The following is a 14,179-nucleotide window of genomic DNA, read 5'->3' as shown; positions in this document are numbered from 1 at the left end:
ACGTCTGCTCATCATGTCTTATTCCAGGACCCAACTTGGAGGAACAGCGGTCAACTGAGACATGTTCTTCCCATGGCAGAAGTCAGAAGCTCCCAGAGAGGTGAGTGGAAACTAGTGTTGCCTTATAAGGCCTAAGCTACGAACTGCTGCCTTGTCATTCACCCCACATTCCACCGACCAAAGCAAATCATGTGTACAAGCCCAACATCAGTGGAGTGGGGAGAGAATCTGAAAAATATTCTAATCTACCATAAGTAGATATTCCAGTTAACTACCAGAAGCTATGAGGTAGTGGTGATTACAAATTAACCAGTATTTGGTACAGATTTGGTGATATGAAACCATGCTTTCAAGTACTAAAATTCAATGAACTTATTTCTGTAAGTTTTCTTAAAGCCATTACTGATGGTAATAGGACATAAGAGCTCTAAAGAGCTTTTTCACAGCCACTCCTGTGCTTGCAGGGCAGGAGGAAAGTGCCGTAATGTTGTCCACCAGTGGCTCCATCTCTAGGGAGAGTTTCACCTGTCCCCTGCTCCTCCAGCAGATGCTTTTAGATCAGCAAATGAGTTTCCTTCATGTAATAGTCTAGACACTTTTCAAACTGCTGTTTTTTAAATGCATCTCGGGACAAGAGAGACTGTACATGAGCCCTGTAGAAGGGGAATCTCAGTTTCTTGTATCACTTTGGGTCCCTGGACATCAGCCCCGTTGACCCTCTAAGCCACGCGTTTTGGGGCTTGTCTCTCTGGTGCAGATCCTAGGGGTTGGGGTGCTTGATGGGGCGACAACTCCTCTCTCTTTTGGGGGAAGCACCGGACTGGTGAGATTCCTCCCTATGCGTGTTGTCATGCCATGCTGGGAATGCAATTTTTGCCAAGACTGTGTCTCTGCCTTTCCTACCCATATCATTGTGGTCCTTGTATCCTTTGTTGTGGAGAAGCAGTTCACCTAGTTTTCAGATCTTTTTCAGAGGGAAATGATCCATATGTAGCTGTAGACTTGGTGTGTCCACGGGAGGTGGTGAGTTCAGGTTCTCCCTATGCCACCATCTTGGACCTTAGATGGCTATTGCTATCTTTAACCAGAAGCCTACTTTACTTTTCTATATGAAGTTTATTCTGCTTCAACCAGAAACGTGTTTGGCCATAACTTTGTCCTCGGTCATTTAGGAAGCGTCTTTCTTTACACTACAGTATCAGGCGGGAACCCTGGTTTTAAGTAATAACAAAAAGTGGGGACAGACAGCAGTCTGGGAGCACTTCATCTTTACTGTCACTCTCTTTGCTGCCCAGTGCGGTTGTCTTGTACTCGGCTCTGCCTGCTGTCTCCGGCCATGATGCTCTGGCCAGGCTTAGAGATACTTCTCCCAGTAATCCTCCCCTGACCACAGGCTCAGCATCTCATGGCCATCCCTCTGTGTAAAGGATGCTACATTTCACTTTGTCCTTCGTCTCTTCCCCAGTCTCAGAGAAACTCAAACTCCCCTATGATCTCAACTCCATCACTTTCCCCTCAAGGGCTTACCCACTTTAATCTTCAGTGTGTATAATCTATGGAACTACTACTTATTCCCCAACCTGAGTGAGGGCTGGGGGCAGCAGTGCTGGGGAGTCAGTATTATAAGGCCAGTTGATGAGCTTAGAAATGCAGTACAGGTTTCTGTTTCTGGGATGGTGATGGGCAAAAAGATGCTAACACTATGTATTTTTTCTTAATAATTCGCACTGTTATACTCTGCTTGGAAGCCCTCTACCTCCCTCTTTCCAAGGGCTTCTCTTCTCCCACTTCTTGCTCATTTCACTGGGTTTTTTAATTTACTGCCTCGGGACAGAGATAAAGTCACCTTTTCAACGGGTAAGTCGAGTCTCTACAGTAAGTGAAAGCCTTTTCTCATCTAGGGAACATTCTGTTATACAATTGAATCTTATAAGCATGACCATATTTAACTGAGTGACTTCAATGTCCATGTTCGAGATTGTTTTTGAAATTTTAGAGCCCACGTTTATAATTGTGTTTATAATTGCTTAAACATTTAGAGAAATTCAGTTTCTTTTTCTCTAAGGAAAAAAATTAGTTTAGTTCTTCTGCACTATGAATGAATTCTCTCTTTTTTGGATGTGGTGACTGGGTATCACTGGCAATACAGACGCCTAAATAACAATAGCTCAAATATCTTAGAAGATTTTAAAAAGCATTCAGCATTTTAGTTTAAACCCAAGATTTATTAAATATTTGCCTCAAGTATAGGTCATTTCTCTCCCTCTGCCCCAGCTCCCCAATTAGTATTTCATAAAGAACATAATTTTTAGAGTTTTTGATTCACATCATTTTTCCCCTCACAAAGAGTGGTTTAGAACGTGGGTTTTAGAGTGTGTCAGAGTTCAGGTCTAGGCTCTGTAAAATAACCCCAGTGTGATCTAGAGGAATTTCTTTTTTTTTTTTTTTTAAGAGGAATTTCTTACCCTTGATTTTCCCTACCTGTGAAATAAGGCTAGTGCCACTTAGCTCAGGGACTAGACAATCGCAGGAAAACATCATTCGTAAAGCACTTTACCCAAATGAACACTAGACAGATTTGAATATTAACTAATGTTATTGTCACATAAAAGAAAAGATCAAACTTTTCTATAGATTCTTCTATCTACTGTAAGGACTGTAAAAAAGGATATGAAATTTTTTGAAGCTCAGAAGTTTTTCTGGACTTCTCAGTTCTGACTATAAGATATGACGTCTACCTTCATGAGAAAACTGGGTGCATGTTCTAAAGATATTATTTTAGAGAAACTGGATATAAATTAATTTTTTTGTTGTAAAGTTCTATTTCACATATGCCTGTGGCCACCAGTCAAAGGATTGTTATGCCACCTTCTATTGTAAAAGGCAGAGTGAGGGACTGTCTGTAGTCAAACCCATATTGTTGCTGTCCCCTCCCTGATCTCCTCTGCATCACATTTCCCAGGATCTCCTTCTTCATTTGTTCTAGACTTGAGTCTGCCAGTGTGAGACCCAAGGGTGAGGTCTGGAAGGAAGTTGAGAAGGAGAGGCCATTTCTCTCCAGAGGTATTTTCAGGCAAACCCGTGGGCAGATGACACAAGAGTGGTTCACAGCTGCTACTGGGTGAGCGCCTGCTTATTGCCTGCTTTGGTACTCTCAGAGGTTGATACAGTTGGAAGTGGCTTTTGGAAACTCATTTGCTTAAGTGCGTGCTGAGACCATCAGAAAGGCTTCTGGAAGAGCTCTGGAGAGCCACCAACATAGTGCTGCAGATTGAGATCTTTGGTGATAGCCTCCCTGACCATTTTTCCCCAACCCTTCCAATAGTTGTGTAAGCCTCTATTTCCCTCTGTGAAAGCCCTTCCTGCTTCAAATACATAGAGCGGCTTCTGCTGTCCTGATCAAACACTGACTGAAATTGGCAACATGGTATACTGAACACTAAACTGGGAGTGGAAAGATCTTGTATATTATGGTCATTCCATATCAGTCCACGTTGACCTAAATCATTCTTTTTAAAGCAACTCTTGATTTTCCATTTTGTAGATGTATCCTAATTCATTTAACCAATCCCCCGTTGAAAGACACTTAGTTTCTCATTTCTAGTTTTTCTCTAACACCAATGAACATCCTTGTATTTGTACTTTGCACACTTGTGTGAGCATATCTATGGGATAAAGTCCTGGAAGTGAAATTGTTGTGTGCCAAAATAGTTGTAGCAGTTCCAAGAACAGTGTCTGATTTTTACTTTTGCCTTTTAGAAACCATACGTGTGATTGGGTGAATTAATTAAGTAATCTGAGTTTCACTTTCTCTGTCAAAAACCCCTGACTTTTTCTAAGAAAGATGTTCTTTATCTCCAAGGGAGTAATGAAAGTGAGAGCACAGATATTGAAATCCCCTTTCTTTCTAGAGGACCAAATTAGACACATTATGAAAATATTTTTTGTATTTTATATTTAAAAAAATATATATATCATTTGAGGGTAGTTGATTGGGCTTCCAATAAAATAAGTCAGAAAGGATCCCATTACATATGTTAGCTGGGAAACAAAGAGACCATGAGGTGAGACCTTCTTGCTTCATGCCTCCTTCTCTCTGAAATGCCAGAACTCTGTGGGAGGATCGTGTTTGTATATTTGTGGCTGGATATATGTTTGTGTGGGAAGCAAGAAATGCTTGAAACTTTATTATCAAGTTTAGAAGTTTTATGCTCTTCCTTACAACTAGTATCAACACATGTAGCTTCCATAATAAAATCTGTCCTTTTTTCTTTTTTATGAAAAGGCTAACTAACGATTTGCCTAACTAGATGGAAACATATACCTTAATGCTAGGATCACATTAGGGAGGTAAGTGTGCCTAGACCTTGGCTTATTTAGGATCTCAATTCTGAGGATAAATTGCAAGTTTGATAGTGCCTAATCCATAATCAGTAGTTAAGAAGTATTTGTTGAAAGAATGAATGAATGTATTAATTACAGAGGGTATTGTGACATTTATTTTCATTAAAAATGATTTGTGCTGCCTTGAAGAAAATATTCTTTGTCATTGCCTTTGTGAAAGAAAGACAGCCTCCCATGAGGCTGAAAACCTTATAGAATTTCTGGGTTGAACTTCTTTTTTCAAGAATACCAGAAGATATACACTAGCTGTTTTTTGAATGAAAAGTTTCACTTTCATTTTCAAGCAGGATAAATTATCTTTGCCTTGGCCAAATAGGTGAAGGTAGAGCCTTGATCTGGTAGTGGAAGGTGGGATTGAATGGATTCCCCTTTGTCCACCTTTCCCTCATTCCTGGATCTGATTTGCAGATCACTTTGGGGAATGATTAGTTGGTACCGAGATGGGAAGTGATGAGAAAAATTAAAAGTAATGGCTACTTGATGGTAAGCCATGTGAAGACCTTTACATGGTTCAAGCTGTGAGCTATTCCTAAAATGGAATTATAAATGGGATTTTAACATGTAAAGCCAGGATTGATGGGAAATCAACACAGAAAAAAAATGTGTGTGTTGTAACACAAACAAACAAACAGACATTGGGCTTGGAAGCCAGATATATTTCACTTCACATTTTACAAATTGTGTGACGTTAGGCAAATAGGTTTTCCCATCTTTACAACAAGGTGATCATACCATTCTCAGAGGGATACTAAGAGACTGAAATGAGATATGCCACACAGTTTTCAATGGATAAATCTTGACCTCTTCTCCTTTCATTATCATTAAATACTTTTGCATGTTCAAGGACCCAGTATGTACTGGTCCCTCTTGCATTTGTATTTGTAGTTAGTAGATCAACAAAACATAGGTTCAATGAACTAACCCCTTAGGACTATACAGGTTGTATCTAATCTCCCCCTACAAATCTATTTTTTCTAATGGAGCTTAAGAAAATTTCGTTCAGTTTTAATGCTTCTCACCTGTAAAGTGAAGGTGTTGGCATAAGGGGACTTCCCAGCCTGCCTGTGGCTCTCCAAGAGGAAGTTTACAGCTGGTCTTGTTTAAGTGCTGGTACAAGACAGATTACAACTTCGGGTTATTTTTCTTCCTGGTCTTGAACCCTCTTTGAAGGACCCTTATTCTATGTCACCCACCCTCTTTTCTCTTGATAAAACATTTAGTCATTTTGTATCTTTGGACTATCTATGATCTCCAGAAGAAAAAGAGGAGCTGCGAAAACACCTTCTTAGAATTTAGAGATAGTAATTTGCCGAATCGTTGGGACAAGTCATGATTCATGCCAAAAAGTAGAAAAACTTGATTTCATTCAATTAAAAAAAATATTTTTTTCATTTTTTACCTTGGTGTTGAAAGTGGAATAGAAAGATTGTGAAGTTGGTAAAATGGGGAACTTATTTTTAAGGCAAAATACACCATGGTCTCCTCAAAGTGAAGTAAAGAACTAAATTCTTACCCTTCCGATGTATAGATGGCACTGTTTGCAAAGGAAAAGTCTCTGGGCCCAAGAGAAGCACAAAGAGACTGGGATCCCCCCTCATGCATGGATCTCTTCTTCCTCCTCTGTTCTTAGGCAATAGCTAGCTCTAAGGGGCTTGCTACTCATGTTCTTTCCTTACCAACTTCCCTGAGGAAATGGTTCTGAGCAATGACTCATAGCTAAGGTGTTCCACTGAGGAAAGAGAAATCTTGGAGCCAAGCCCAGCAACTAAAGAGAGAATCCACTTCCCCCATCCCAACTTAGGTACAGTCCCTTAGCTATTAATCTGAGCTTCCGCTGTGGGTTGGAGGGACAGAGATAAAGGGCTGGAAAATTCACCAAGACTTGGTAAGGCTGAGGCTCATAATCTTTAACTTACTCCCCTGGGTGCACCACACCATTAACCTGTTAGGGATGGGAGTGATTTCACAGAGGGTGAGGCTGGTAGACAGGAAGGAAGGGATAGATTAGACGGCTGCAGACTGGAGCAGGTTAAAGAGAACATGGCAAGTTGGTGAAATTCATTCATTCGGTGCTTACTTTGAGCCAAGCACGTGGATTATTTAATTTAGTTCTCATAACAACCCTGTGATGTGGGTTGCCACCCCCATTTTACAGACTAGGAAACCGAGGCTTAGAGGTTAAGTTACTTGCTTAGAATGATATAGCTAGTAAATGAATTACTTACTTAGGATGACATAGCTAGTAAGTGGTGGAGTCTGAGTTTGATCATCATTCCTGTACATCATCATCAGTGCAAGTGTTTCCTGCTCTTCCACTTTGAACACTCCCTCAGAGATACATGCATCTCCATCGCTATACCCCTAGCACTTCCCAGGGTGCTGGGCAGGTGTCTGCGAATGTGTCTTCTGCTTCCTCCTTCCTATTTCTGCTTAACCTGAGCATGTGGCCAAGCTCACCACCAACCTCATTAGATTCCATCCTTGAGAGTCAATTTCCTGTTGCCCCTTCTATCAACCTACACTTCCTGGTTCCCGAATAACCAAATCCCCACCCAGATCAACCCTTATTATTGTCTTCTCAGTGAACTATCAGGATGCAGTGCACTACTAAGAAAAACCATTAGCCAGTATTTTACTTTTGTGTGTTGTTTTGTTTTTGGTGTGTACAATATCTTTAGGGTAACTTCCAAAGGTCACTCACTATTACTCAGCACTTTAAAAATCTATCTCTTGTTGATTCTGTTTTTATCATATGCTTTATGACAGCTTTTCTAAATCTCCTAGAACCTTATATTTACATTAATTCCCATTTCTACTTTCTCCTGAGATGTTGCGCCTTCAATTGGCTACTGAAATCTACTCTTGAAGGTCACCAGTGACCTTCTAATCATCAAGTCATATGTCATTTTTTCATGTCTGACCTCAGTGATGGCCTGGCTGGCCGACCCTCCTTTTTGAGGGTTCTTCTTTTCTATATATTCTGCGCCTTGGCACCTCCCCTATGTGGATAGAGGCCATATATACATATATATATATATATATATATATATATAATCACTGTGCCCTTTTTCTTTGGGCCCAGTATTGCATTTCCAACTACATGCTAGGAATCTTCACCTGGATTCAGCACAAATTCTTGAACTTAATATGTGAAAAACTAAATTAATCATTTTCCCATGGAAACTGGGTCCTTCTCCTGATTTCTTTATTTCTGTTTTTTTTTTTTTAAATCTAATTTCTAACCTAGAGATCTCCTTTCATATCCCCATAGAAAACTTGTTAAAGTTCTGTGAAATCAATTTTCTCCATTTCCTTTGATCCTCCCCTCCCCCACCTCTTTAGCACCATACTCCATTCCCTGGTTAGATTTGTAATTACCTTGACCTAGACTCCAACCTTCAGCCCTGGAATCCACCTAACACAGCCTTATCATGTCAACCTCTTAAAGCATAAGTCTCATCTTAATATTTCCCCCATTGAAAATAAAGATAAAATCCTCAATAGCCCGTTGTTATTTACTAAGTTGATTAATTTCTTAGGGTCTTCCAAAATATGTTTCCAACTAGCCTTTCCTTTTGTTTCCTGCTTCTCCCCTCACTTATACCCTATTTCAAGAAACATCTTTACTTAGTTCCAAGAAACTAACCCATGTTTTCCCATTTCTAGGCCTTTGCTTTTAAGGTTCCTTCCCTGTTAAAATGTCTCCCCCTGACACTTTGGCCTATTAAAAACACATCTTTTTGTCAAGGGCCACCTCAAAGACCACCTCTTCCTGAGAATCTTTCCTGAACCTTCCAATATGATTTTTTCCCTTCTTTTCTTTCTTTATTTAAAAAATAATTCATGCCATACAGTGGGAGTTCACCCTTGATGGTAGGTTTGTCTTATTCATCTCTGTATACTCAGCACACATGTCATAGTCTCTTAATAAATAGCTTTTGTGAAGAACTAGGTTGAATGTACTTTGTTTACCACTACTGCAGATATGGAGAAATATAATGCATGGTTCCTGCTCTGATAAATCTTAGAGACATATTAATGAGAAAAGATATTTAGAATTAATGAGATCTCCATTGAAAGCCTATGATAAGGGCCAAATCAGTGCTACAGATTTTAAGTACTGAGTGAGTTTGGTGTTAGATGAGTTTTTGGTGGAATGAATTTCGCCTGGTGATAGACCTGAACTTAGTGAATGGGTGAGAGCTGAATTGATGCCCAGAGATAGTGGGAAAAGATATTCTAGGCTAGGGCTGGGAGGAAGGGCTTTTCTCTGCCTCTCTGTGATTTCTACCCACTGGTCCTGGTTCTGTTCTATGGGACAATAAATTATGTTTGCTCTTCAAACGTCAGTTCGTCCTTCCTCCCTCCCTCCCTCTCATCCTCCTTCCCTTCCAGCCTTCCTCCCTCCCTCTTTCCCTCCTCCGCTTCCTTCCTTCGTTTCTTTTTTGGTTAAACATTCCCTATTCCTTTGGGCATGTCACAATATCATTTGTAGATCCTTCATCATTCTGGTGGCCTCTGAAGACATGCTGCTCTTAGATAAGGTACCTCTCTTACATGCATCTCCAGAGTTGAATACACTGGCCCAGTTATGATATTTTTAGGTTGGAGGGCAGTGGGACTGTCCCTCTCCTGTCCTGAATTTGTACTTCCATTAAAGCCATCCAATAGCACATTGACCGCTCGCTCTTCCGGACAAATGAACACGTGGACACTCCTGCCCCTTTGTATACTAGGAGCACTTTTAAATTGAGGTTCTCCACATGCTTTTATGAGCACTAATTAATTAAGTACCACCGCACCTTGGTGAGGACCGAGGAATCACTTCTTCCCGCAGGGAATTACAGACTGCGCCTCCACGGAATGCTAACCGCCATGCCCAGCAACGCTGTGAGGTGGAGGGTTGAGACTATCATATTCAGTTGAAACTGCAGGGGGAATTTTAGGGAGGCAGAATGTAATTACTTTAGTTGGACTGGAGCCAGGATTCCGGAGTTAACACAACTGCTCTTAGAAAGTCTGCCATAAGATCTCTGGTGACCACAAATGGTTAGGTCTGTGGTTTTAGGTTTCATCCAAAAGGTAAACAGCTCAGTGTAGCACAGTGCCCTGAACACCACGCGGGACATCGATTCACACAGCCCCGGAGAGGAGAGGCCACCTACTGAATGAGAAACACCATTTCCTGAAGTACCTACTTGTTCCTGGGAGGTCTCTCATCCTTGCACCAAAGCAGCCCAGCCCTTACTTAGCTAGTGAGAACTGACAGGCTCCCAGCACAGAGTGGTATGGCTGCCAGACTAAATTATGTGCTTGTCATTTTTCCCTGTGTTGTCCAAGATTCCAGCAACAAAACAGTAGGGAACTCCCCGTACACATTTTTTGCTCAAAATACATTCGTTTCTCCTCGCAGTAAAGTTCCTGGATCCCACAGTCCAAGTTAAACACAACTGGAATTTCCCTATAAGTCAAAAACAATATTAACTCTGAGCCCACATATTTTTCTTCTCATAGGGAATGTACACAGTTAAACACAGCACATGTTGCAGACAATCTGCAAATGGTAAAAAGCTCTGGAGGAAAGAAACAAAAAGGAAGAAGTGCAAGGGAACATATTTTTCAACAAGAGAGCAGAGGAGATTTGGTGGGGTGTCTGACCCGGCAATGAGAATTTTCCTCTGTGGTCTGTTGAAAGAAGAGCAGAGGCTGGCATCAGGCCGTGGGTGGACGGTTGGAGGTTTCTATACCACACTGATCTTCAATGAGGATGACTTCTTGGTGGGAAGCAAAGAGATTCTTGTACAATATTAGCATGGTACACAGCTGAATTCATGTGTCCCTGACTTGGGCTGTACAGGAGACATTAAAGTACCTGTTTATCTGAAGTCTCAGGATTACCGTAGTCATCTTTTTCAAATTAAAATGGCAATGTAAAGTTTTGTGAATGTTAGTTCTTCTAATTGACAGTGGCTTGTATAATTAAAATAAAGTCACTAATATTTTCTCTTGTTTTCTTTTTTATCACTGAAAGTTCATTTTTCACTAACCCAGACAAGGTCTTCATTTTTATGAAGACCCATGCTGACCCCTAAAAAATCTGATTTTTTTTTTTTAGTTAATGTTTGTGCCCATCTGGTTTGAATTTAGCATTCTTATGAGTCATTTCACTGTGATAGGAACACTCCACTATAGAAAACTTCTGTTAATATTTTAACATTTTAAATCAAACACCACATAGAGCATTACCTAAGCCCCCTTGCAATTATAGGAAACTGTGCCTTCTATTTGTTCATGGTTCCTGGCTTCACGTTTATTTTCTTTAAATTGAACATAGTACATGGTAAATAAGTGCATACCCCGTATGTGTGTTCAAATACTTTACCATTTTGGCCCAATGTATCCTTTTGCAGCTTAAGAGCCTTTTGGAGGCGACATTTGCCTGAGCAAGGATGAATAATTCTATAGGAAGTCGGATGGTCTTTACTTCTCAGGGCTGACACTTAACCCATTTAAAAGAGCTCAATTTATTTTCTGATCAACATTGACTTTATAACTTACATTTTTACTATCCAAATTTCCTGATTTTGAAGCTTGAACTCATTTTCCTTTTACTGCTGGGCAACATTTCTCAAGGTAGTCTTTAAGGTGAAACGAAGGAGGAAAAAAATGCCAGGAATCTCTTTAAGAAAATACAGCAGTGTCTCCTTCACCTTCTTAAGCAAATGGATGGTTCCCAGGGAGGCTAGATTTGGTTGTGTACTTAGTCAGTAAATCGAATCTGCACATGGGGCGGACATAATTTAACTTAAAAAAATAAAAAGGAGGATTTTGAAGTATTATTTGTATATTAAAAGTAAAGCAAGTATGCTTTAACAAGTCAAGCCATTTTGTCTTTTATTTGTTATATTTAAAATATTTCATCTTAATTTGGGAAGGGAAAAAAAATATCAGTGGTTTAAATCAAGTGCTTCAGGAAGGAGCAGGCCATTTTTAAGGTAGGTATGAGTTCCACACTTTAGCGAAGATACAAATGAACTCCTGCTCTGAATGAATAATAAGGTTGCATTGCCCTGTACCCGCATTCAAGTTTCTTGAGTTTATTTCCTAATCTGCAGGAATAAAGCTTAACAAAACAAAGCGCCTTACCTGGGCTCTGAGCATAAGTTTCTTAAGATAACTTTATTCTAATTCTCATTACATTTTAGTTCACTGATGGCGCTTGGAGAAGTTTAAATCAAAAGAGGAAGAAATAATAACCGTTGACTCACAGAGGTGGGACCGTTTCTTAGTCTTTGTTCAGGCAAAACATGTGTTGGAGGCTATGAAAGCTTTGCAAGATCCAAATCCGGGGATTTTCGCAGCCACATGCCATACTGCAGATCCCAGGCTCTGGGCATGACGAATATGGTTGTACTTTCCGTTAGCCATATTGTTGTGACTGAATAAAAAAATGTCGTCTTTTTTCACACAATTTAATTAGAAGTACCAGATGTGGTGTTGTATGACTGATGTCAAAATACGACACTTTTATGTAAACACTTTAACTTAATCAATCAAGTAAATAGCTTTCACTATTTTAAAGCATTTCCAATCTGCTTGGTACAAATACATTATTTTTGTGTTATGCTAAATAGATCATGGCCAGCTGCAGCATTATTAAGAGATTAGGGGAATAAAGTTAGATTTTACTATATTATTTTTCAAGGGCCGGCCTTTACAATTTCCTCCTCTGGGAAAGACAAAAAGAAGACAGGGTTAGAAAATCCTTTAATTTTGTGGTGCCGAAGGAAGTTCTCCTAGGGAAAGAAAAAGTTCTTTCTCCACCCCCATCAAATATCGTTATTAAATGTATCTTTGCATTCCCCGATGCTTCCAGGGAAAATTGTTTTTCTCTGGTTCCCCGTACAGTAAACAGCCCATCGCTGAGGCAGTGGACCTTCACTAGCATATTAAGTGTCTTGGAAGTTTGATACTCCCGGGAGTACAGCCTGAGAACTGAGCATTCAAAAGCCAAGCCATTAAGTTTCCAAGCACCTTACCTTATCCTGCTTAGTTTGAATCCTTTGTTAAGTTCAAACTGCCCTGTATCGCTAGGGTCACTTTAACTTCATCAGTAGAAGTGGTGATGCTGCCTAGAAATGTCCCTCTTTGAAGAGCAGGAGCTTAGGGGAGACAGGAAACTAAGTGACGCAAGAAACTCAAGGTCTCAACTGTGAACTATAGTTACATGCTCTGAGAGTCGTATGAATCTTTGTGGAATGTTCACAGGGAGGGTGGCTGAAATGGCACGCAGTGGGAAATACTTCATTTGAAGAAGAGGCAAAGAAGGAACAGATTTTAGGCTTCTTCAGGGCCATCGTGGCTCAGCAGGATGGCTAAATGTGTGTTTCTAATAAACCTGTTTCTCACTTGGCCCTGCTTCCCCTAGTCCCCTTTTTTCCTCCCCGACGTGGGACGTTTGTGACAAAAAGAAGGATCATTTTGGAGAGTGGTTAGGAGAAGCGCTGGGTAAATGGAGAAGCTGATGCACATCCAGCTAATGTTCTAGAATGGTCTGCAGCCCCTAACCTTGGTAGACCTTTGGGACAGTTCTCCCACATTGCACCATCCACACTGCAGTTGACAAAAGCTCGGTGCTCTCTGAAGTTGGGCAACCTAGCAGCTTGGCTTTATCTCCTGTGGAAACTAAGGGGAGGACAAAATGAAAATGAGACCATTACCTGGCAGGCTCTGCCTTTTCCTGCTTTAAGAACTATGGACAGAGAGAACATCTTCTGGAGAAAATTCGATCTATAGCTTATATCTATTTTTCCTTTCAGGTAACACTTATTTATTTTGCTCAAGTCAAAACTTTTTTGTTTGGTTAGAACAATGAGATTGCTTTAAAACTCAAAACAGAACTAAGGCTAAGCTTAAACAGTGCATAGTTTGTTCAGAATTCCCCTTTAAAAGCCAGTCATAAATGGTGAGTGATTCTGTGTAGAGAGGTGGGCAAGATGAAATCCCCACCCAGCCTCTTGAAAAAGGTTTGAGATTATTGGAAAGCCCACGCGTGCTGGGTGGCACTTACCCCATTTCCATGCCAGATTGGGAGTGTTTTAGTCAGAGAGGTCTCTACGGATTCAAAATTAGGAGAGTGCTGAGTAACCTGTGATTGAGCTTTCTATTAATTTATATGTAAAAATTTAGCCATTTTTAGCTCTATGCTCTGCTACCCATACCTTGAGAGGACTCAGGCATCTGAAGACTGATCAGACTTTCCCTTGGGTCCCAGGATAAAGGAGGCTCTCCTACTCCCGCCTGCATCTCCCTCCATCTTCTCCCTCCCGCCCATGTTTCCTGTACTTTATCAAGGGCTACTAACTTTACTGATCCTACTTAGGTTGCAGGCATTACCTGGAGAAAACAATAAGTGAGGAAACCGAATGAACTTGCAAAGAAGAGGTGTGGGCTTTGTCCTCCAAATGGATTGGTTTTCTGGACCACACACCGTGAATGCAATCAGTTGGTGGGTCTGCTTTTCATGCCACTTAAGCTGGGTGACTGGGTTGTTGTGTGCTTTGAAAAGCTACAGGAGTCCGGTTGGCATTCAGATAGTTTTGCTGTGTGAATCCCAAAGTGCAAAAAGTCCTGAAGGGATTTATTTTCCCCTTTCTCCTTTTTTCCTCTTCTTATTCTTATTCTTTTTTTTTTTTTTTCTTTCTTTCTAAGGCATCTCTGTTTGCTTTGGCAGTTGTATAAGTCTAAGTGAAAGGTGGGTGGAGGCATTCAGGGA

The 14,179-nt window shown here is 40.5% G+C and overlaps 1 protein-coding gene across 1 annotated transcript in view; it reads left to right on the top strand.

Annotated features, from left to right (window-relative positions):
• The window catches only part of LOC309609584 (uncharacterized protein), a 136,829-nt gene that overhangs the window by 20,280 nt on the left and 102,370 nt on the right, over positions 1 to 14,179 (top strand). Inside the window, exon 2 of the mRNA XM_082351313.1 lies at positions 28 to 100. Coding sequence (XP_082207439.1) covers positions 62 to 100 — 39 coding nt within the window. The 5' untranslated portion in view covers positions 28 to 61. The remainder of the gene's footprint in view (positions 1 to 27; positions 101 to 14,179) is intronic.

Source organism: Balaenoptera borealis (genome assembly GCF_965194805.1).
Source record: "Balaenoptera borealis genome assembly, chromosome: 13".
Classification (NCBI taxonomy): domain Eukaryota; kingdom Metazoa; phylum Chordata; class Mammalia; order Artiodactyla; family Balaenopteridae; genus Balaenoptera; species Balaenoptera borealis.
The sequence above is the reverse complement of the archived record's forward strand: the minus strand, read 5'-3'. Positions and strand labels throughout refer to the sequence as shown.